General features: G+C 36.4%; 1 protein-coding gene and 1 long non-coding RNA gene across 7 annotated transcripts in view; one reads left to right on the top strand and one right to left on the bottom strand.

Annotated features, from left to right (window-relative positions):
• Positions 1 to 22,388, top strand: part of LOC135755909 (syntaxin-binding protein 4) — a 59,577-nt gene that overhangs the window by 18,242 nt on the left and 18,947 nt on the right. For 2 of the 3 annotated variants that reach the window (XM_065271864.2, XM_065271852.2), the window contains exons 3-11: positions 2,693 to 2,788; positions 11,692 to 11,761; positions 11,975 to 12,049; positions 14,728 to 14,807; positions 18,250 to 18,373; positions 18,443 to 18,584; positions 19,843 to 19,949; positions 20,734 to 20,875; positions 21,211 to 21,283. In XM_065271864.2, the coding sequence (XP_065127936.1) occupies positions 2,693 to 2,788; positions 11,692 to 11,761; positions 11,975 to 12,049; positions 14,728 to 14,807; positions 18,250 to 18,373; positions 18,443 to 18,584; positions 19,843 to 19,949; positions 20,734 to 20,875; positions 21,211 to 21,283 (909 nt within the window). The remainder of the gene's footprint in view (positions 1 to 2,692; positions 2,789 to 11,691; positions 11,762 to 11,974; positions 12,050 to 14,727; positions 14,808 to 18,249; positions 18,374 to 18,442; positions 18,585 to 19,842; positions 19,950 to 20,733; positions 20,876 to 21,210; positions 21,284 to 22,388) is intronic. The other variant, XM_065271870.2, reaches the window with a different exon arrangement.
• Positions 4,205 to 9,440, bottom strand: LOC135755595 (uncharacterized). 4 transcript variants are annotated; one of them, XR_012336370.1, is made up of 8 exons: positions 8,663 to 9,440; positions 8,425 to 8,573; positions 8,023 to 8,214; positions 7,404 to 7,480; positions 7,000 to 7,087; positions 6,780 to 6,894; positions 4,802 to 4,840; positions 4,205 to 4,707 (listed from the first exon to the last, which is right to left on the bottom strand). It is a non-coding gene; the product is annotated as an uncharacterized lncRNA (long non-coding RNA). The 4 variants fall into 4 exon arrangements; XR_012336371.1 differs by lacking the exon at positions 8,425 to 8,573; XR_010535702.2 differs by having other exon boundaries at positions 8,027 to 8,214; positions 8,425 to 9,440.

The following is a 22,388-nucleotide window of genomic DNA, read 5'->3' on the forward strand; positions in this document are numbered from 1 at the left end:
GACAGTGCTGCTCCACTATTGTTTGAATTATATATTATTTATGCAAGTTTACATAAGTTCTTGGTCAGAGTCGACTGAAATTGACCAGATGTTCGGCCGGGGAGTTTAAAGTTTGACTCTGCTGGACTATGGACTAACTCAATCACATAGAAATCCTGTTTTATTTTCATTGAGGTTAAGTAAATTTGTAATGGATTCTGTGTAGAATCTATTACATTTGCTGTGGCTTACAGCAATCCAATAAACTCATTTTAATTTACTAGGACATTTGAACTACAAGGAAGGACATTTGGTCAACTGATGCTTTGAAGGTGACTCTCTATTTACGCTGCACGCATCTGCGGTACATAATGGCTCTGACACAATTTTGTTTCATCTTCCACATGGTGCCAACTCGCACCAGGAGTGAAGCAGCAGGGTTTGCGAGAAGTGATTGGCTAAATGTTTATTTTTTTGTTCGTTTTAACTCTGTTTATTGTTGTGTTTTTTGCTGTCTTATTTAGTTATGCTGTAGACTACAAAGTTAATACACTTAAAAGTCCAGTAATGAAGGAAAAGTATAAAAGATCTGTGGCTGTGTATAGTCCTCTAAAACAGATCCCCAATTATATATCTATATTTCACATACAGTGCCTGTGAGCAAGAGGATATAGTGATGTGAAATTCTGCAGTCTGCACAGGGGTTTATTTTGAAATTGCCAGGTTTTTTGACTTTTATTTTGTATTTCTGATGTGACTAGAGGTGCCGTGATCAGCTCCGGCAGCCACGTCGCAGCCATAATGCGCTGGAGATGCATGCGGTGTAAATAAGGGGTTAAGCTTCCTACATGAAACACGTAATGTAGATGTAAATACTGACCCACATCAAATGTAAATACTTACTTTATGGACTCTTGTTTGAACATAAGCATTTCTTATCTTTGCATACAGTTCTTGGTATATGGTTTCATCCATACCTCACACACACAGCACATTCATGATATGTATTTTACCAGTTTGTGCATAAAACCCCTAAGCTTAGTTTTGCGAGTGCAATGCTCCACCAGGTAAACTACATGGACACACCTGGAGTACTAACACAACTGAACATTCACCTAGTCTCAGGTGTAAAAGTCCTGTTAAGTTTGATGTCCTAAACTCAAGAAGAAAGTTGGCATTTTCACGCACAACCATTTCTAGGGTGTACAAAGAATAGTGTGAAAAGTGAAAAACATCCAGTATGCGGCAGTCCTGTGGGCGAAAAAGCCTTGTTGATGCAAGAGGTCAGAGGAGAATGGGCCGACTTATTCAAGCTGATAGAAGAGCAACTTTGACTGAAATAACCACTCGTTACAACCGAGGTATGCAGAAAAGCATTTGTGAAGCCACTACACGCACAACCTTGAGGTGGATGGGCTACATTAGCAGAAGACCCCACCGGGTACCATTCATCTCCACTACAAATAGGAAAAAGTGGCTACAATTTACACAAGCTCACCAAAATTGGACAGTTGAAGACTGTTGAAGATGTTGCCTGGTCTGATGAGTCTCGATTTCTGTTGAGACATTCAGATGGAAGAGTCAGAATTTGGCGTAAACAGAATAAGAACATGGATCCATCATGCCTTGTTACCACTGTGCAGGTTGCTGCTGGTGGTGTAATGGTGTGGGGGATTTTTTCTTGGCACACTTTAAGCCCCTTAGTGCCAGTTGGGCATCGTTAAATGCAATGGCCTACCTGGGCATTATTTCTGACCATGTCCATCCCTTTACGACCACCATGTACCCATCCTCTGATGGCTACTTCCACCAGGATAATGCACCATGTCACAATGCTCGAATCATTTCAAATTGGTTTCTAGAACATGACATTGAGTTCACTGTACTAAAATGCCCCCCACAGTAAACAGATCTCAACCCAATAGAGCATCTTTGGGATGTGGTGGAACGAGAGCTTTGTGCCCTGGATGTGCATCCCACAAATCTCCATAAACTGCAAGATGCTATCCTATCAATATGGGCCAACATTTCTAAAGAATGCTTTCAGCACCTTGTTGAATCAATGCCACTTTGAATTAAAGGTCACGTTCTTCCTGATCCCATTTTTTAAACCCTAGTTAGTGTGTAATGTTGCTAGCATTAATAATACCTGTAAAATGATAAAGCTGTTTTGCTCTTGATGTTTTGCTCTTGATGAGCAAAATGACCTAAGAAAATAAGTCTAGTTTTTAGACAAAAACCATACAATTTAAGGGGATTTGTGTTTAAAACAAGCAAAATTATCTGCCAATGGGGTTTCTTAATCACTTAATTTAAGCAAAATGTTCTCACCTCATTGGCAGATAATTTTGCTTGTTTTAAACACAAGTTCACTTAAATTGTATAGTTTTTGTCTATAAACTAGACTTATTTTCTTACGTAATTTTGCTAATCAAGAAAATACATCTTGATTTTAAGAATTTTTAGATATTTCTTCTGAAAACAAGACAAAAATACTAAGTAAGAAAGTCATTTTTTGCAGTGTAATAATCCTTTAGGTGAGTGTAAAAAAACTAGAGTCCCCCAAGTGATTTCTGCCCTTTTCAGCCCTGGTTATCATTGAAATAATGTGATTAACACAAGTCCCAGGCTCTGGAGTTAAAAGTCTCTGTTAACACATGCACAAATGTTATTTTGTAAAGTTTGCATGATGTATATTTTGTCTTTTCCAAAGGTATCAAAGTGATTGGAGGTGTGAAAGAACTAACAGGAGAAGAATATGGAGTTTATGTGAAAAGGATTTTATTTGGTGGCCTTGCATCCAACGATGGTAAGTCCTCTCTGAAGATTAATAACAGAATATTTTCAGTATTGCTTAACATTTATCCAGACAAAACACTTTAAACATCCAATCATGTGGACTGTTATGTTTACAACCAGTGATTAAGTCTGCTTTGACCTGCTAGTTTAATTAAATTACTTTGATCCTGCTGCTTTATTTTGGACCGCTTTTGCCAATGAACAGTGCCAATCAATCTTGTTATTATCAGTTAAATCATCTCCTATTATCACAATTAGAGATTAGTTTTTATTCAAATGTAGGTTGAAATAAAAATTTGAATGTGAATATCAGTAATATCAACCAAATTTTTTCTAAAAGGGAAACCAACCAAGTCAACAAAGCCGTTTCTATTTCCATATTTTTCGTCTCGCTGCGTATACCTCTGCTTAAGTTTCTCACATGTGAAGGGGAGTTTACTGTCATCCCTGTGCTTAGAGTTAATGCTTTTGACCGGCTGGAATTAGAGTCTGACTCCCATTTTGTTATTGTGGATGGGGTGTATGGGAGCTTATTTGGCTCGACTTGTTTTTATTTTGTTCGCACTATTCAGCTGTCAGTTCACCATACAGTGATCTCAGCATGCTTCCCGAGTCCTGACTGCACTTTTTGGTTTGGTGGAAAAACAAATCATGCATGCTAGCCTTTTCCTGGTAGACAGATATTCCTAGGCTGCTTTTCAAAAGTGCAGTAATCCATGCTGACTGTAAGACTTACATGACAGTGAAAAGGTCATATTGGGGTGAAGTGGTCCGATACTGAGAAGGACATATGTGACCTCTTTGAGAGGTAGCAGTTTTATGACGTGATTTGTTATGACAAGACTTCACTTAGGTGGAGGAGAATAGTAGAAATAACCCTGACCCATCCTGACCTGATTCATCTGAAGAGAGATACAGAAATTACACGAACTATAATGTTATACACACAGACATTGATGATCTTGGTCATGGTCAACAGTTGTATAACAAAATTCAGATCAATGCCAACAACCTTCACTGTAAAAAGTTTATTGTCAAATTAACAGTAACTTACTGGCAACAATTATCCAGTAGTTCCTGTATTTCAAACAACAGTAAAATTACTGTAGAAAGAATGACAGTAGTTTAAAGGATACTGCAAAATGAAGTACAGTATTATACTGTTTTTTGTAAGATCCAACATACAGCATTTTACTGTTATACTGGAAATGTTACTGTTATTTATTTTACAGTATAAAATATATACTACTGTATTTTCCAATTTTACTGTTATTTATTTTACAGTGTAAAATATATACTACTGTATTTTTCAATTTTACTGTTATTTATTTTACAGTGTAAAATATATACTACTGTATTTTTTAAGATTAAATTAAATACTGTTATTTTATTGGTTGATGTTAAATATAAAGACAACAACTATATCTTTAAAAGCAGAAAATTTATTGTGCAGTTTTAACTGTATATTTGTAACAATATTAACAAAAATAACAAAAAAATGATTAGATTTTAAACAAAAAGTAAAGAAAAAATAACAAAATCAGTCAGCAATCAATGTATCCAATTGTTGCCATAGTGTAGTTACCCTAAATGAGAAAACCACATCATACAATACAGTGAAAAGCATAATTACAATACAGTTTTTTGTAGGTAGTATGGGTGGTGGTGGCAGGATGAAGGTGTAGGTCAGTAGTAGGCAACGTCGGTCCTGGAGTGCCGAAATCCTGCAGATTTCATTTCCAACCCTGATAAAACCTCGCCTACCTGTAGTTTTCTGGTGACTCTTCAGATCTAGTTGTTCAGGTGTGTTTGTTTAGAGCTGGAGCAAAACTCTGCAGGACAACGGCACTCCAGGACCGACATTTCCTACACCTGGTGTAGGTGGTGGGGGCGTCATATACAGCAGGGGCGACAGCACTTGTGATAATCCTGTAACAAATGATAAAACAAATTAATAATAAGTCAAAAAATTAACTAATCATCTAAAATGCTTGTTTTTAGCAATAATGTACTTTGAGCTCACCAGTTATAATCTAGAACATGGCCAAGTCTCGAGATCCACCTTGAGAGAACAGAGAAAATATTACGGAGAATGTTACAATAACATTACTGAAAGCTTAAATAACCCAGTCGCAGTGCTGGTTGGTGACTTCTTTTTCAAGGGTGCACGATGCAAAGCTTGTCACAACATGTATTTAGCGCGTCATGTAAACTTATGTGTATCACGCATCATGTCAAAATGCGTGTCTGCTGCAGATGCTTCAAAGGGGTTTATTATAAACGATCTCGCTAAATCTCATGTGTAATCAGAGTTTAGTGTTAAGTTAGTGTCTTGCGAGTATTTTGTGAAAGTGAGTGTCATAAAATCATAAACCCTTCTGACGCTTTTACAGCAGGCACGTATTTTCACATAAGGCAAGATGCACATGGTTAACATGACACAACGAACGCATACTTTGACATGATGAGCAACACACATTACACTCTGAACACATATTTTGAATTTGCACCACTTAGGAGAGAAGTCACCAGCCACCACTGCGAAGTAGAATTACATTTTGAATAAATAATATTTAATAGACCACAGGTAGACTATTAAATATTTTTGCACGATTTTACACATTTCAGTGACTAAAACATGACACAAATATTACCCATAAATAGGGGTGTGCCGGTTTCAGAATTGGTGATGTCGGTTATGACATGAGTCAAATGTGACGGTTCGTAACATAACTGTCGGTGGGGTGTGTTTTGCTCGTTTAAATGCTCATGGATTGACGGGAAAGTGTCATTTTACCATAAAATCATGAATGTTATGCCAAGTGTGTTTCAAACAGTAATAATGTTGAACAATTTAACAGAAAGCAATGAAATATTTAAAAAACACACTATTGCAAGAAGACTGCGCTGTCACTCTCTGCCCAGCATAAATTAATCCTCTATCTATCATCTATCTTAATAATCTTTAGAGAAACAAATTTGTGCCATGGGCTTTTTATGTCTGTAATTGTGTCTATATATATCTGTCAGTACAGAACAGCACAAAAACAATGTGGATTTAAAGCGTATTGAAGAGGTTTTGCTCATAAATGCAGGTAAAAGAAAGTAATGTGAACTTCAGATTGTTATTAAACTGCACACTATGCGCTGCAAACGCAACCGGTGTAAAAGCACAATGGCCACGCGCAGCAAACGCTCTCCACAGACGCGCTGCACAGTGCTCACCCGGCGTTTGAATAAACTAGACACTGATTAGCTACTTGCTCTACGTTTCTTTAAAATGAACAGCAAGCAGTGAATGTGCGTTCAGGAGAGTTAGTAGGTTAGCATGGGAGGATTTGAACTTGAAAAGCGGAGTGTACTGACGGAAGAGATGATTTGAAAGGTGAGACTTTGTTTAATATGTTTAATCTCAAAAGTAACCGAAAAGTAACCTGGTTTGTCCTGTATGTCAGCGCGTTGTCAGTGTTGCTCCGCTCTGTATTTTCACTGCGTGAGAAAATGAGGGGGCGTGTAACACAGACTGTTAACAATTGTTTTTAATTAGTATTTTAAAATTCTTTGATAAAAAATGTTTTTAAAAATATTTTAATAACACGGTTTTGCCGGTTATAGAGTTCTAATGACGGTGTTCAACTATAACCGTCGGTCTCACGGTTATATAATGACCGTCACACCCCTACCCATAAATAATAACTGGTGTATGAAATAAATAAATGTGTTAACTATAATAATTATTATCAATAAACACAAAACTAATTCCGTATAGACCATTCCAAACTTAAGACATTAAATGAACAAATTTACACAAAACTATATACGAACCAATTACCACTAAGTAAGGTTTGTTATGGCAAAACAATTTATAGAAATACGTTGTTTGTACAATTTTAGAAGTGTTATAGACTGTCTTTTGTAGTCACCAAAAATGTTTAACGTTTAGTGTGCAATGATGGGTTTGGACATGCTACACTGAAGGAGACAAAAAAGAGATACAGTACCTCTGTTACCTCCACTTTCAGGATATTGACACCATCCATTCTGATGCTGGCTCCTCACATCAAGGTGGTTTAAAGTGCCATGAAAAATTGTTGTTGGTGTTAGCTTTGCTGAATCCTGTGAAAATAACATGTACTGAGTAACTAAAAATACAAGTTAAAGAGATGAGTAATAAATTGCATCAAAATCTAACCTCTATTGTTAGCCAAACTCAAAACTTACATTTTCCAGACAAAAGGTAAACTTGCTGTATTCTCAAGATGAAGAAATAAAATGAGCAGTGCAGGGTTTTTCTCCATATCAGAAACACCTGTGTAAACATAAAAATAAAACACAAGTTATTGCCACACTGATTAAAATATACTGTACTAAGTATGGGAGCTGTAAGAGATTAATACACACTCATTAAATACACTCAGCAAGTAGTTGCTTACCTATAAATATTAAAATAATTATTGGATAAATTTCATCCTTGTTAATGTGCTCCCAACTGATGTGCTGTTCCAGTTCTGTGCATTTTTCAAGTGTATAGGCAGTTCCTGACCAAACGCTTGACCAGTCCAGTACAGTAAAGTAAAGTAAAGTAATTGTTCAACATTTCAAATTGGGTATAAAAAAAATTATACCTTTTTGAGCCAGTATGTCCTGTCTTCAGATTTAGATGAAGGTCCTTCCCAAACCACATCTTGATGTCATAAAGAATCTTAAACACATAACATTTCAACAGAATGATTCAGGGCACTTGCACAGTTATACCTGAAAATGAATAGATTTTGTTCTAACTCAGATGATCACATGATATTGTCATAACCACATAATAATAAGTAAGATATTGTTTCTGTCTTAATAGATTGATTGCAGGCTTTGCCTGATGCTAAATGCATGGTAAAAAATTTTTATTAACAGATAATTGAACCACGTAAAAAAATAATAATAATTGAACCACGTGACTTCTCCCGATCATCCGGGACATATGACCATCATGTAATGGCAGCGTATACAAAACAGGGATACAAAGGAAAACGTTGATCATTGGATTAATCCATATCAGGTCCTAGAACACAATTTCAGATCTCATGTCAGCAGAACACTAATACATTTTCACATAAATATTCGCAGATATTACTTAAATCCACAATACATCTTTGTGTATGGATAGTCCTATTATTAGCAGATGAACAAAAGTTATGTGACTGAAAAGAGTAAGGCTTTTATGAAACTACACAATAATAAGTTAGTACTCACCCACTGTTTAAAAAAGCACTGCTGGTCTCAATCCAAGTGAGCACACAAACACACCGCCACGCAAGCACAGGATCTCTTCAGTGCGATGTCCGCTGAAGTGATGATATCCCCGCGATAGACGAAAGGACCAGCATGCAGGCGTAAAACTACCGTAGAAAATTTGTCGTGGACTGTAGCCCAGATTTACATACACTAATAAAGAAAATAAAACATTGTTAAATCTATTATACGTCTTTTCAATACTTCTAGCTGCCATAATGTTCAGTCAAGTTCACGTTCAGTCATTAATGTATTATTTTAAACCTATTCCACAGATATTCATTAAACAACGTATTCTGGCACAACATAATTCAAGTTTATAACGTTATTTATTTAACACATTAATTTCTTTCTCTTACTTACCTCAGCAAAGTCTCTGTCAACACAACACGATAAGCTCAGACTCGCCCTGACCGTTAATTTGAAAATGCCCTGCGCGGGGTTTTACACAGTGAACGTGCTTTATTTTGCACACAGGCAGACAATCATTGTGTAGTTGCAGAAGTTGTTTGCTGTTATGACAGAAATTAAGTAAAATTTAGCCGAAAGAACCCTTTAGTGCCAATAAAGTCTCATACCAGATATTGCATATAGCACTTACCAGATAATGATGAAGTGAGTGAAGACAAACACGACGACACAATATCTCGTATAATAGCTCGCTGTCATTTTGTGGTCACAAAATTAATGTTAGCATATACGTATTAATATTCACCCAGCAGATATTAATAAAGAAATACGCGCTAGATGAGCAGAACAGATACGACGACACACACGCGTTCTCCCACTCCCCCTACTGACAGAACTGAGGAGCACATCACGTGACCGACTCGCGCCTGAACCCTCCGCATTTGTTTAATCAAATTCTAAAATTAGCGCTTTTTTAACTAATCGACTGTTATTTGAAGATTATACATATATATTATCGCCTAAACTAATCTTAAAAATACATTTTGTGACCCAGAGGCAACAATATTAAGAACTGATGGTATGTCTATTGAATTGGCTGGTGATTTCATTAAAGCCTCAGAAAAGGCACCTGATTTATGTTAAAGGAACACACCGAGCATCTGATGTGAAAACAGACATTAAACCAAATATCTCACAAAAAAATTAAGCATTTAAGATATAAATAGACGTTTGTCATTGTGTTTTGCAGTTGGTTGGTAATACTGTATTCAGAGTAATATTTCCCATAATGCATTGGAAAACTACAGTAGCCTACTGTACAAAGCTTATGCAGTAAAAAACTGTTGAAAATACATTAAAATACTGTGGAAACAACAAATCTATAGTAACAAACTGTAAACAACTTATACAGTAAGAAACTGTCGAGAAAAACAGTAAAAAACTGTGAAAACAACGAAAATTATTTACAGTGTTGGCATAAGTATATATTATCCAAACTGTGGTGTGCTAGGTTAATTCAAACTGAGTTTATGTAGTAAGCCATCACACTGCTGTCAGTTTCCTAATCTTGTATAATAATCTGATATTCATGGCTCGTATAAAGGTACTTGCATACATATGACTTCATACATTTGGGAAAACAAGTTCTATGCATTTACTATTGAATGCAGAGTTTTTAAATGCAGAAATGACTCTCTACAATATAATGAAACATTGTAAAGGTATGCAAGTCACTGCAGGCATACCCTTCCTTTTGATATGAGTCATAATTTTGAAACAAGTACAAAATGTTAATTTTTTTAAATAAGGGTGTTATTGTCACGGTTATTCCGTGTTATGTTTTGTTTCTGTTCTGATCGTTGTCACCTGGACATTCATTGGTTACTCACCTGATTCATTCCACCTGTTTGTCATTTAGTCTGTGTGTATTTATACCTGTGTTTGTGCAATACTCACTGCCGGATAATTGTCGCAACATCCACGTCTGTTCCACGAGTGTTCCTGTGGTTACCTACCTGCCCATGTTTGCTACTCGTGTTTGTTTTTAAATGTTATTTATTCATTGTGAACTTGCACTTGTGTCCTTACTCCTGTTTCCAGTTATTTCACTATTTTTTAGAGATCAAGCATGGCTGTGATCGCATTCCCTCTTGATATGTCTTGCCCCTACTTAATGTTTTTTTGTTAAAAGTTATACTTTTATGCTTACATTTGGATAGAGTATTACTGGCAGCTGTTACCCAGTAACTTACTGTAAATAAAAAATGTATGTTATTTACTGGCAACAATTTGTTTAAAGTTAAATGAACATTAAACATTAACAAGTGTTTGGGCTCTATTTTAACGATCTACTGTAAGCACATGGTCTAAACGGGCGTGTCCAAATCCACTTTTACTAATTTAACGACGAGAAAAATGGTTTGTGCGCCTAGCACACCGTCTAAAAGGGTTCTTCCTATTCTCGTAATGAGTAATGGCTGTGTTTTAGGCGTAACATGCAATAAATCAATGAGAGTCTCAACTCTCATCCCCTTTAAAAGCCAGTTGCGGTCGCGCCATGCTATCTTCCCTATTTAGAGGGTGGAATTAGTTTAAGATTGATGTAAAAAATTGTGTTGTTTTTATTTGTATTTAAATTGTTATTTTTTTGGTATTAAAACCTTTGTTCTCTTTAAAAGTCGTTTTCTTTCAGTAACGAAAGTAAAATGAGCAGGCTTTTAATTGCTGTAAATGTATGGATAGCCTACACGATCAGTGTAATCTAAAAGTATAATTTACAAATATGCAAGAAAGGTTTGTACTCTAAAAATACTTTATTTGTAACAAACAGGTGATAAAGAATTTACAAACGTGGGGTGAGCCGAAAAGTCATCATAAACAATAAATCAATGGGGTAGCATTTAAAAAAAATCTAAATAAATGCAATATTTGTATTTGTTTAATTAAACATTCAATTACGAAACAGCTCTTTACGCCTTCTAGATTCTCTTCATCAAGCCTCATTTATGTCCAAGAGACTCAACAATAACCTTTTACATTTTAATCCTTTAATATTTTATATTTAAAAACATTTGTGTGCTGTGCATGTGTGTAATAAACAAACACGCGTTATCGTCTCAATTATAGGCGCATATTATTAACACGCACTTTAAATAACAAAACAATATTGTCGTAGTCTGTTTTAGTTGCCTCAAAAAGCACCAACAATGCGCCTTCACACACCTCATTTTCAGACCAGCACCCCCATGGGCACACAAATGGGTGCAAATGCATTTGCTATTTAAACAACGTGACGCTGGATGTGAAAATGATAACTGCGCCGGGCTGAAACTAGCAAAAAACACTTTGTTGAACATTGTGTTGCATTGCGCTGGGTGTATGATAGGACCCTATACCTTTACAGAATAATAACAGCCTCATGCAAAGCATGAGAACCAAAATGTAAAGGAAAAAACTAAAAGATTGCTAAGGATTTCTGGTTACCAGAATGCTTTGCACGAGGCTGTTATTTTAGTTTTATTCTGTAAAGATAAAGACTTGTTGATGTTTAATGTTCATTTAACTTTGAACAAACTGCAACCAGCTGCATAACTACAGCCCCCCCACTGTTGATTGGCTACAAGTGTGTTTTGGTACTTGGCCCGACTCACTTTTCCTAAGTGTTTTTCAAAAATCACACACCCCGCCTTTAAGATTTGTTTTGTAAATGCTTTTCTAAAGGAAATCTGCAGCCTGGAGACCAAATCTTAGAAGTAAATGGTGAAAGCTTGATTGGCGTCACAAGTGAAAGGTATATACCTGCACATTTATATCTATGTCTATGCCTATGTTATTTCTGGTAAAATATATCCATTTGCTAAGCAAACCATAGATGTTTCGAATACCTCTGTAAGACTGTAATGTGTACAGTAGATCCCTTATTCATCTTTTCTTTTGAAGAATTTTGTGAGATCTTTTCATCATGACTTTGAACTTTGTGTCTGATGTTATTCTTTGATTTCAGAGCGGTGGATATTCTCAGAGCAGCTTCTTCAACCAATCACATGCGCCTTCTGATAGCCAGAGATGAGGAAGCCAGGTAAGAAACCGATCCTTTTGTCATAACAACAAAATTGATTTTCACTGTTACAGTAATAGCAAACATTTGGTATATATATATATATATATATATATATATATATATATATATTTATATATATATATATATATTTACATATATATATATATATATATATATATACATATATATGGTATATATTCGTTTGGGCTTTTTGCTGCTGGTTCATTCCATTCCCAACCAAACCCTTGGCATCACTTAAACACTCTCATCCTCGATTAGTGTTATTGATTTATGGATTTGTGACCTCAGGATCTTTCATTTAAATGTTGACCAGTGTGAAGGCATGTTAAATAATTAAAAACAAGACATCTAGGTATTGGCAGCGTGTCTCTTGGCGTGTCGTTCAAACTGGCAGGCTACTGGCAGCTTGAGTCTGGTTATAGGCAGAACACAACCATCTCCCACTGTCTTTAACTTTCCTCTCTAGAAAAACTTTAAATAAAAAAATTCACATTATTAGCCTTATTGCCATTTAAGTAGGAGACGGATATAGTAGTAACAGCAGTACAGGATTTGTATGAATGAAAAAGTCACACTGCACTGCATGCAAAGTGATATACGTATAAGCAAGTGGGCGAGAGAGAAACTGAGAGCAGACTTACAGTTTAAGCTGTGAGCATGATGAGATGAGTCCTCGCGTTTCCATGCTTTAATCTGCGTTCTGCCCTTAACCAATGCGCACTGAGGGGATTACGCCCATCCCGCTATGCAAAAACTCCACTGCCTTCACCCGCATATCAACAACCTGGAAGTCTTCAGGGACCGAATGACTGATAGCAGCATTCCTCTGTATTTTTTTTTGGGAGGGGGGTTGTGCATAGGGAAGGGTGTTTAGTATTTACTGTGATTTAATTCAGACAGAGCTCAATCATTTTTGAGTCAGCTCCTTACCACATTATTCATGACAACCTTGCCCGACCTCTCTTTTAATCCGCGCTGATAACCTGTCTTGAGGATGAAGAAAATGGAGAAAGAGCTCTTTTTGCATTGCATCATGAATTCATGCAGCTTTTACCTAGAAAACATAGCATCTGAAAGATATTTTTAGCTTGAATTTGAAGCAATGCCAAGAAGTAGAGGTCTGTATAGAGACGCATGTTAACAGTGCACAGTGCATTTACATACAGTATATTAGAGCAGTGTCATGTATTGTATCAAGCAGGATCTAGAGAATCTATAGTGCATTTTTTTCTTATTTTGTTTCTTAGTATTAAAATAAAATAAAAAACTATTTCTTTATAGCAAAACAAGTAAAATTGCATTTGCTCTTGATAGCCAGAGATGACCGTGTGTTTTTGTTGTATGGAATAGAGCAGCTTTGACAGCTTGATAAATAAATCATAATATAGATTAACAGTTTTTAACAACTTGATGCTGGGTATACTGTAGTAGATGATGCCTGTGTTTTCACCTTAAAGTTAGTGTTTGGACTAGACCAAAATTAGAGTATTGTAGTTCTTCTACTTTTTATTTACTTTTAGTTTACAATATTCACATAATTCCTGCATTACATTTTTACAATAATCATAAAACATCGGCTCACTCTGAGACACCTGTATTTGGGTAAAGAGGCCAGTGACTGCATCTGTACGTCAGTGAACAATGAACACACAAGCCCATATAAGAGCCCAGTGACGGGACATTTCTGCTGACCTATATCTGACACTCAAATGGTGTCAGGGGACGATGCAGATGGATAGTAATGGTTAAGTAGAGGGTGGATGGTCCAGCTGAACTCAGCATGATTGTTTTTGTACTAGGTACAGTAGCCTGATACAAACCCATGCACTAAAAGGGAAGTCTTTGGAAGAAAATGTACAATAAAAAATATATATATTGTTGGATTATGAAGTATAAGCTGAAATGATGTTTGGAGCATATATTAGGTTTGTTGATTTGAGCATACTTTTCATTAAGTTGTCAAGTCACAGCTGTCTTAAAATCTGCATCAAGTCAACCCCCTTTACATACTACTTACTTAAAGGGATGGTTCACCCAAAAATGAAAATTATTTTATCATTTACTTACCCTCAGGTTGTTACAAACCCGTGTATATTTTTGTGTTTTGCTGAGCACACAAGATATTAGTAATCAAGCAGGAAACATGAGCACAATTGATTTCCATAGAAGGGAGGAAAATACAATGGAAGTCAATGGTGCTCAAAAACGGTTTGGTTACAAACATAGCTCAAAATATCTTCCTTTGTGTCCAGCAGAACAAAGAAATGTATACAGGTTTGGAATGAATTGAGGGCGAGTTTATAATAACAGAATTTTCTTTTAAGAAAATGTATCCCTTTAAGAAACAGTAGACTTTGCACTTTGCAGTAACGGATATCAACTTTCTTCCATGATTTTGAATATTACATCATTGTATTTAGCCCTCTAGAGAGGACTTCTGTCTGCTTAGAGCATATTTGGATTCATAGATAACATCCCTAGTCTTTCACTAGCGCATCCTATAAACGAATTTACTGCATGATATTATTTTGAAAGAGTGTAAGCTGTTCTTGCATAAGCTAAGGACGGTAAGCGCTGTTATGTCATTAAGGTGTCTAAAGCAATTTGGGGTTTATATGATTTGATTGAAGGTTTAAAATTTTGTTATTGTCGTTTTGTCATTTGTCTTTGTGTAGGCGGGAATTTTCAGAGCTTCTTGAAAAATACGGATCAACCGGCAGCACAGGATCTACAAGGAATTCACCTATTCAGCACGGTGCGTCTCCTTCTGTCGATCATTTTCAAGTTTACATCAATGCACATGTTTAAAGCACATTAGGGTGGCCATTCGTGCCAGTTCCGCCGGACACGTCGCAAACATGTTTTCGAGTTCGTTCTCCGGAAGTCGCATTGCTCGACCGCATACGTCATCGAGGTTCTCACATTTCAGTTAAAATACATGAGAAAATTACGATTTATTTCTTTTAAGACATAAAATCATTGTAGTTTCGTTCTTAGCTTGAAATGTAACGATTGCTTTTCTGAAATTAAACCCGAAATATTAAACCTTGATGACGTATGCGGTCGACCAACGCAACTTCCGGAGATCGAACCCAAAAACATGTTCGGGACGTGTCCGGCAGAACTGGCACGAATGGCCACCCTAAAGCAAATTAATGCCTCCAAACCAATCAGAGGCCCCATTGACTTCATAGTATTCTTTGTTCCTACTATGGAAGTCAATGGGGCCTCTGATCGGTTTGGCTAAAAAAAAATCCTTAAAATATCTTCCTTCGTGTTTTTCTTTTGAAATTTTTACAGGTTTGTAGCAAAATTAAAATTTTTGAGTGAACTTTAATTAATTTCTGTGTTCTGTGTTAATTTTTTGCACATCTTTTTGTGGTAAGCTTTTACATTTTAACATATGTGTCATTTTTTGTTGAATTTGTGTTAAAATAAAGCACCAGTGTTGTTAAAAGTAACTCAAAATGTGTTGTTTCAACAATAACACAGAGATGGGTGGATTCTGGGACAACGAATTTAGTGTGTTGTCCCAGAATCAACACTAATGTGTTGTTTTTAACACATCCGTTCTAGATGTGATCCCATTAAAATGTTATTTAACTACAAAATAGGTAAATATGTAAAATAGGAGAAAAATGAAATGTTTGTTACCTAAATCTCTCTCTTTTGGACAATCTTTCATTTTGAGTCAATTATCCTTTTAGTTTAAGAAACAAATCGGCCCTTGAATATGGCTTAAGGCAGTGCATTTGTGTATTTTGCAATTTTGAACATCTGTTTTTGCCGGAGGAAAGACAATCCAGAGGAAAATGTAGTTAAGATGACTGAGCGTGCCGAGCAGAGAGCTGTATTATCCATGCTGGCTCTGAAGTGCAGTATATTCTAATGATGTAACTTGCTTTAAGCACAGCAAAGTGTTACAGTTTATGTCTTTAATTTAAAAGTGCAAATGAGATGGAGCCGTATTCAGATAGCTGCTTCTGGGAATTTGATATGGGCTTCTTTGACAATGGCAAACCACCCCACTCTTCATTCTAAAAAGCGAGCTCGCTATGTTTTATAAATAAAAGTTTTGTTGATTTTGGAGCATGTTAGACAGCCTTCAAAGGGCACTTTTTATTTGTGCGTTATGTGCTGCAATATACCACCTTAAAGGGACACTCCACTTTTTTTTTAAATAGGCTCATTTTCCAGCTTCCCTAGAGTGAAACATTTGTTTTTTACCATTTTGGAGTCCATTCAGCTGATCTCCGGGTCTGGCGTTACCACTTTTAGCATAGCTTAGCATAATTCATTGAATCTGATTAGACCATTAGCATCACGCTCAAAAATTACTAAAGAATTTCAATATTTTTCCTATTTAAAACTTGACTTTTCTGTAGTGTACCAAGGCAGACGGAAAATAAAAAATTAAAATGTTCTAGGTCGATATGGCTAGGACTATACTCTCACTCCGACGTAACAATCAAGGACTTTGCTGCCGTACCATGGCTGCAGGAGGCGCAATGATATTTCGCAGTGCCCGAAAATAGTCCCCTGCTATTGAAAGTTAACAAGGGGACTATTTTGTTCATTTTTGAGCGGGATGCTTATGTTCTAATCAGATTCAATGGATTTTACTAAGCTATGCTAAAAGTGGTACAGCCAGAACCGAAGAATGAATTCCAAAATGGTTAAAAATCAAATGTTTAATTTAGGGATGCACCAAAATGAAAATTCTTGGCCGAAACCGAAAACCAAAAATGAGGAAACCAAGGCCGAAAAACCGAAACTGAAACACCGAAATAAATTATTATGCCAATTATTAGTACAAATGCATTTATGGCTATCACTGTGTACTAAATTTACTAGGGGTGTGTGACAGATCACAAAACTCACGGTTCAGATCACATTACAGTTTTTGAGGCACGGATCAGATTATTTTTCAGATCAGCAAAAAGGGGGTGGGGAAAATCTAATGACAAATAAAGAAATTACAAACATTTATAAAAAAGAACAAAGCTGCACATTAATAAGGGCTAACATTAGCATTAGGTACAGAAATCGAATTAAATGAGTCATAACAGTCTCTTTATTGTATACATTAAATATATTATTATTTTTAGAGCTATTTGTCTCTTTGTTAGAATAAGCAGAGACTGGTTTATGACTGTAATCTATACATACAATTAAGACATAAACAAATATTTTTATTAGAAAAAGAATACTTTGGAGATAATTTTGTTTATATGTGCCCTGTCAATAACAGAAAGATTTTTTTTTTTTTTTGACATGTTTTTTCAATGTAAGCATGTACAATATACAATGTGTCTTCCCGAGGAAGAAACTATAAGAGCACGTAAACAGAAGATCTTAAAAGATTTGTGACAAATTGGCGTCAAATAAACAAAGAAAAGCAAAAGAATAAGTAAATGAAAACACTGCATACATTATAGGATACATGCAACAGAAAGATTTTACGTTCGCTTGTTTGTGTCTCACTCGTGTGTGCACTATTGAGGGCACTTAAACGCGCGCGCACACAGAGAACGAAGGCGAATCCCAAACAGCGCAGCATAAAAATGTTACGTTGTTTTTCATTGCTTTATTCGGCACATGTTAATGGACTATACAGTATGAGACACATTTGCGCGACTCTCTCTAAAGTTTACACATCAAGAGTTCTGATCTTTGAAGGGCGTACTCACTGTGATGATCACGTCTGGACCGGACACAACCGCATGTGCCTCTGTGCGTACTTTAGCGCCTTTTTGCGGTTAAATACATCCACGCCGCATACATGTTGCTTCAGACAAGTACGTGCAGGTCGCGGTTTCTGTTTGCGTCATCACAACATTTCGGCCGTATTGTTTCGGTGATAAAAGTCTTTCGGCCAAAAGCCGAAAATGTTTGGTGGCCGAATATTCGGTGCATCTCTAGTTTAATTCTAGCGGAGCTGGAAAATGAGCATATTTTCAAAAAAAGTGGAGTGTCTCTTTAACATTGTGTCTCTGGCACAGACACAGGTATTTTGTCACACACTCCTTTGCTCTTCTAATATTGTTTAAATGTACTGTGGCTTCCAGAAGATACTGAATTTTTTAATACAGATAAGATTTTGATAAGATCTGTCACTGCCCTCTTGTGGCTCTGATATATTTACAAACCAAGTGTTTGATGATCACGTAATCTTTCCCCATCTTTATGCGCTAAAGCAGGCAGATACTTGGACAGCACATCATCAGGGTCCTCGTCCAGATCTCAGAGTCCGCTATTGCTCAGTCCTGCTGGCTCGCACAGTAATTATAACAGTACGGGACCCCTGCTACGCACCCTAAGGTACAGAAAACTATAATAAAGTCTCAGAATCATTCGTCACTGTACTCTAATACATGTGTTTTATTTCAGTCATCCAGGTGAAGGGGTGATTCAACTCATATCAGTTGCTCGCACCTGCAGTCTTGGGATTACTATCGGTGGCGGTTCTAACAGGCCCGACGGCCCTGCGGTCTTCATTCAAGAAGTGCTGTCTGGAGGAGATTGTCATCGGGTGAGACAGAGGAGTAATGTGGATACACATTTATTTGTGTTGCATGTGTTTTCTCTGTATTATAATGATAACTGCAGGCATGCACTCAATCATTGAGACTAATCTGATTTTGATGACAAACTAACAAATGATCTACGTGCACATCTGAAACTCTGCGGATGCAAGGAAATGATATTGATACAGAGATAGTGAGATCACCAAACAGGAATGAGCGAGAATTCTGGGAAGTGTTTAGGTTTTGATGAAAAGAGATTATGAACCGCTAGGAAACTTCCCTTAGGCATGGATCACTCAAATTTTAACACCTTGCCATTTAGCTCTGACACATTTAGCAATTTTCATCTCAAAAGGTTCTAGGTTAAACAGAAGATGTCATCCTTAAATGTCACTGCAGTGTTAAGCCAATGAAAAGCCTTCTTCATTAATAGTTAGACCTCTCGCTAAACAGTCCATTGTGTCTTCACAGTCTTTTGAGTCATTTCCCTGATGGAAATGACAGACATAGCGACTGACTCTGCTGGTCTTGTGTGTGATAGTAAATGCTGTCACAGCAAAGCAAAACCGTAGAGGTCAGATGTACAGACGGCCACGTAGGGCATCGCCCTCCCAATGGAATATAAAACCCAGAATGTGGAGGGGAGATGTGCCTTTCACCTCCAAAACAATTGTGCTGAAATGCAGATATTTAATATCACTCAGATTTTCAGTGTCAGACTGCTGGGCATCTATAACAGTTATAAGTCTCATGCCAGTTTTAAGCCATTTAGACAGAATGAGTCAATGTCCAGAACTCAGGAGAGGTGAATGTCCAATCTTATGTGAAAATAAATTTAAACGATGTTTTTGGTTTGTAGTTATTCAAAAACTTGTCATCTCAGGTACTGTAACCTGATCTCACCTAAAATCAGACTATATAAATATAGTATGATATACAGTAATAGATGTGAGTCATAGAAATAGATGTTATAGATAGATATGTATGAAATATTTAATTAGATGGATATAAATTATACAAAACTGCCTGTTAAGGACATTAAACAATGTGATATTATTTAAAACCCAAATTTGCTTTTACAGAGATTTTGCTGTTTTGCTTTTCCCAACAAGTTTTTTTTGTAAAGCTTCCCATTAGGTGTATTATTGTAACTTTTTACTGTTAGGGAGAAATGGTATTGTTGTTGTAGTGATGTGTTGTGTGATATAAGTGTTATGTGGTATGTTATGTTCCTGCTGAAGTGTTAAATTTCTTTGGTTTTAGGATGGACGGCTCAGACCTGGAGATCAGCTTATCGCTATCAACAAGGAGTCATTGATAGGCGTCACATATGAAGAGGCGAAGAGTCTCCTCAATAAAGTCAAATTTAGGTATTTGCTGTCTTGTCTTGTCAAAAGGCTAAATGTCTTCATGTTGCAATATGGTACAAGCATGCACATGTTAATTGAAATTATCACTTGCCATACATTCAGTAGAAGATATAAACTCTGACAATAACAGTAGTTGAATATTTTTGGTTCCAAAACGAGATAACTTAGTTTAAAAAATTGTACTTAAACATTTATTATTTGGTTATAATAAAGTCTGCATTCATACTAGCAGCGACTAGCAGTAGAGCGACGCAATCTCATTGATTTCAATAGAAGATTGGCCACTTCTGGTGACACGAGTGACAGTGACCATTGGCGACTGGATGGGGCGTGTCCAGTCGCACAACAAAGTTGAGAAATATTTAACTTTATGCAAGTTATGAGCGACTTTCGGAAGCGACTACCAGGTAGAATGAAGCAGTGGTTTACTTCATCCGCCTCTTGTCAGTTACTGGAGTGGACTTTACTAATTTGTTTATGACAACCAGATATAGTTATCTGATAACTAAAGTTTAATTGATATTAATTCGAATGCAAATTAATCAAACACAAGATTTAAAAAAAAAAAAAAACTAAATTCAAAATCAGCTTAGGTTAATGTATAGTAATACAAAAAAGCAAAACATATGAATCAAGTTCATAGCTAAGCTCTATGAATAAATCACAGCTATTGACCAATCAGCATCCAGTTTGGAACTGATGCATCTGTTGTGCAATAATCGATTTTGTAATTTTTTAATTCAGTATACCAAAAACTTTCCATCCTTGTATTTTGACTGTGCAGTCAGGAACAAGTGGTGGATATTGCCTTCATTCCAGGAAAAGGAACGTTCTCCACCAGCGCATCCTTACATAACGGAGTTCAGAGAAGTGTTGGGAACGGATATAACTCCAGCCGGTTAAAGGTTCACGTCCCATCTCCTGAGGTGGGCATTTATAATGTGGTTGGTTATTTTCAGTAATAACATGAACATTTGACTGAATAGGCTTTAGCCCCAGCTGCACTACTTCCTGAACTTCAGCCAGCTCCTTGTTTCCTGTCTGCCATTATTGGACAAACTGATTAATCCAGGTGTGCCTGACCTCAGTAGTCACAAACAACAATAATCAGACACACCTGGATTAATCAGTTTGTCCAATAATGGCAGACAGGAAACAAGGAGCTGGCTGAAGTTCAGGAAGTAGTGCAGATGGGCATAAAGCCTATTAAGTGAACTGAGAGGTTTTGACCTGCGTGACCTTTATAACTTTGTTCTCATAGATGCAACGAGAGGAAACGGCTCAAGTGCTTTCATCCTCTCCAGAAATCTGCTCTCCAGACATACATGTTTCAGGTATGTTATCTTAATCTAAACCTTAATAAGCTTTGTATTTTTTAGTTATCTTTTTTGGACAGTGCAGGATATTTTTCAGAAGACCTCTGATTTCAAAACCTTTCAAAACAAGATTTTGTGCAAGGTATATCGCTCTGCATACCTTTACAGCACATTATAATAGTGTTACTCAAAATTTAAACTAGATTTAGGCTTTCAGTTACCTCCTATAAAGGAGAGTAATAGCCAGAAAGACAGTTAAGATCCCGTTAAGAATACTCACCTTACACATCGCACCTTTTTCTTTAATCCAAGTAGCAGACAAAATAAACCCGCACGTTTGGAGAAAAAGGATTTCTCACAAAGCAGTTATTTATTATAGGAAAAAAAGATTGAGGATTAGTCAGTAGCAGTGTTTGGATTTTAATCAACGAGTTGAAACGTAATCTCCTGATGCCCAAGGGAGTACTCATGCATGTGAGGTGTTTAAATTACTCAATCAAACTCTAAAAGACGTAATCAAATACGGGAGGAAACCCTCTTTCATGTGGAGGCAGATAGTGCTGTTATCTCACTTCACAGCGGTTGAGTGGCTGTTCAGTATAGATTGCTTTTCCAGTGCATAGCGTGTAATCCTTTCTTGGGGCACAACAACAGGATTGATAAGTTGTTATAGAAACCATACTGAGCAAGCCACTTAAATCCATTTTATGCTCATAGATACTTTGAAGAAGCGAGATTGTTGTGGTTTTTCGCATAGAGATATATACAGTTGCGCCAAAGTGCTTTTGGATACCTTAAATATATGAATGATATTGCATTTAGTAACAAAACATACAATTTAAGTAGCATGTGCAAGCAAGTTATGACTTTCTCAGATTTATTTTTACTTTTCTAAGCCTTTAGGAAAAAAACTTTTTTACAAACACTTAAAACTAGAGATGCACTGATTAGAGCTGTAATCGGGCCTTAAAGTTAGAAACAAAGAAATAAAATAAGTAATTTGTAACATCATAACATCTCATTCTAAATAGGCCTATGCAATACACTATAAATAGGCCAACATGCCAATAAAAACAATTATTTCTTAACGATTTAAATTAAGATAATACATTCTGAATTAAGA

Source organism: Paramisgurnus dabryanus, chromosome 3, assembly GCF_030506205.2.
Source record: "Paramisgurnus dabryanus chromosome 3, PD_genome_1.1, whole genome shotgun sequence".
Lineage (NCBI taxonomy): Eukaryota > Metazoa > Chordata > Actinopteri > Cypriniformes > Cobitidae > Paramisgurnus > Paramisgurnus dabryanus.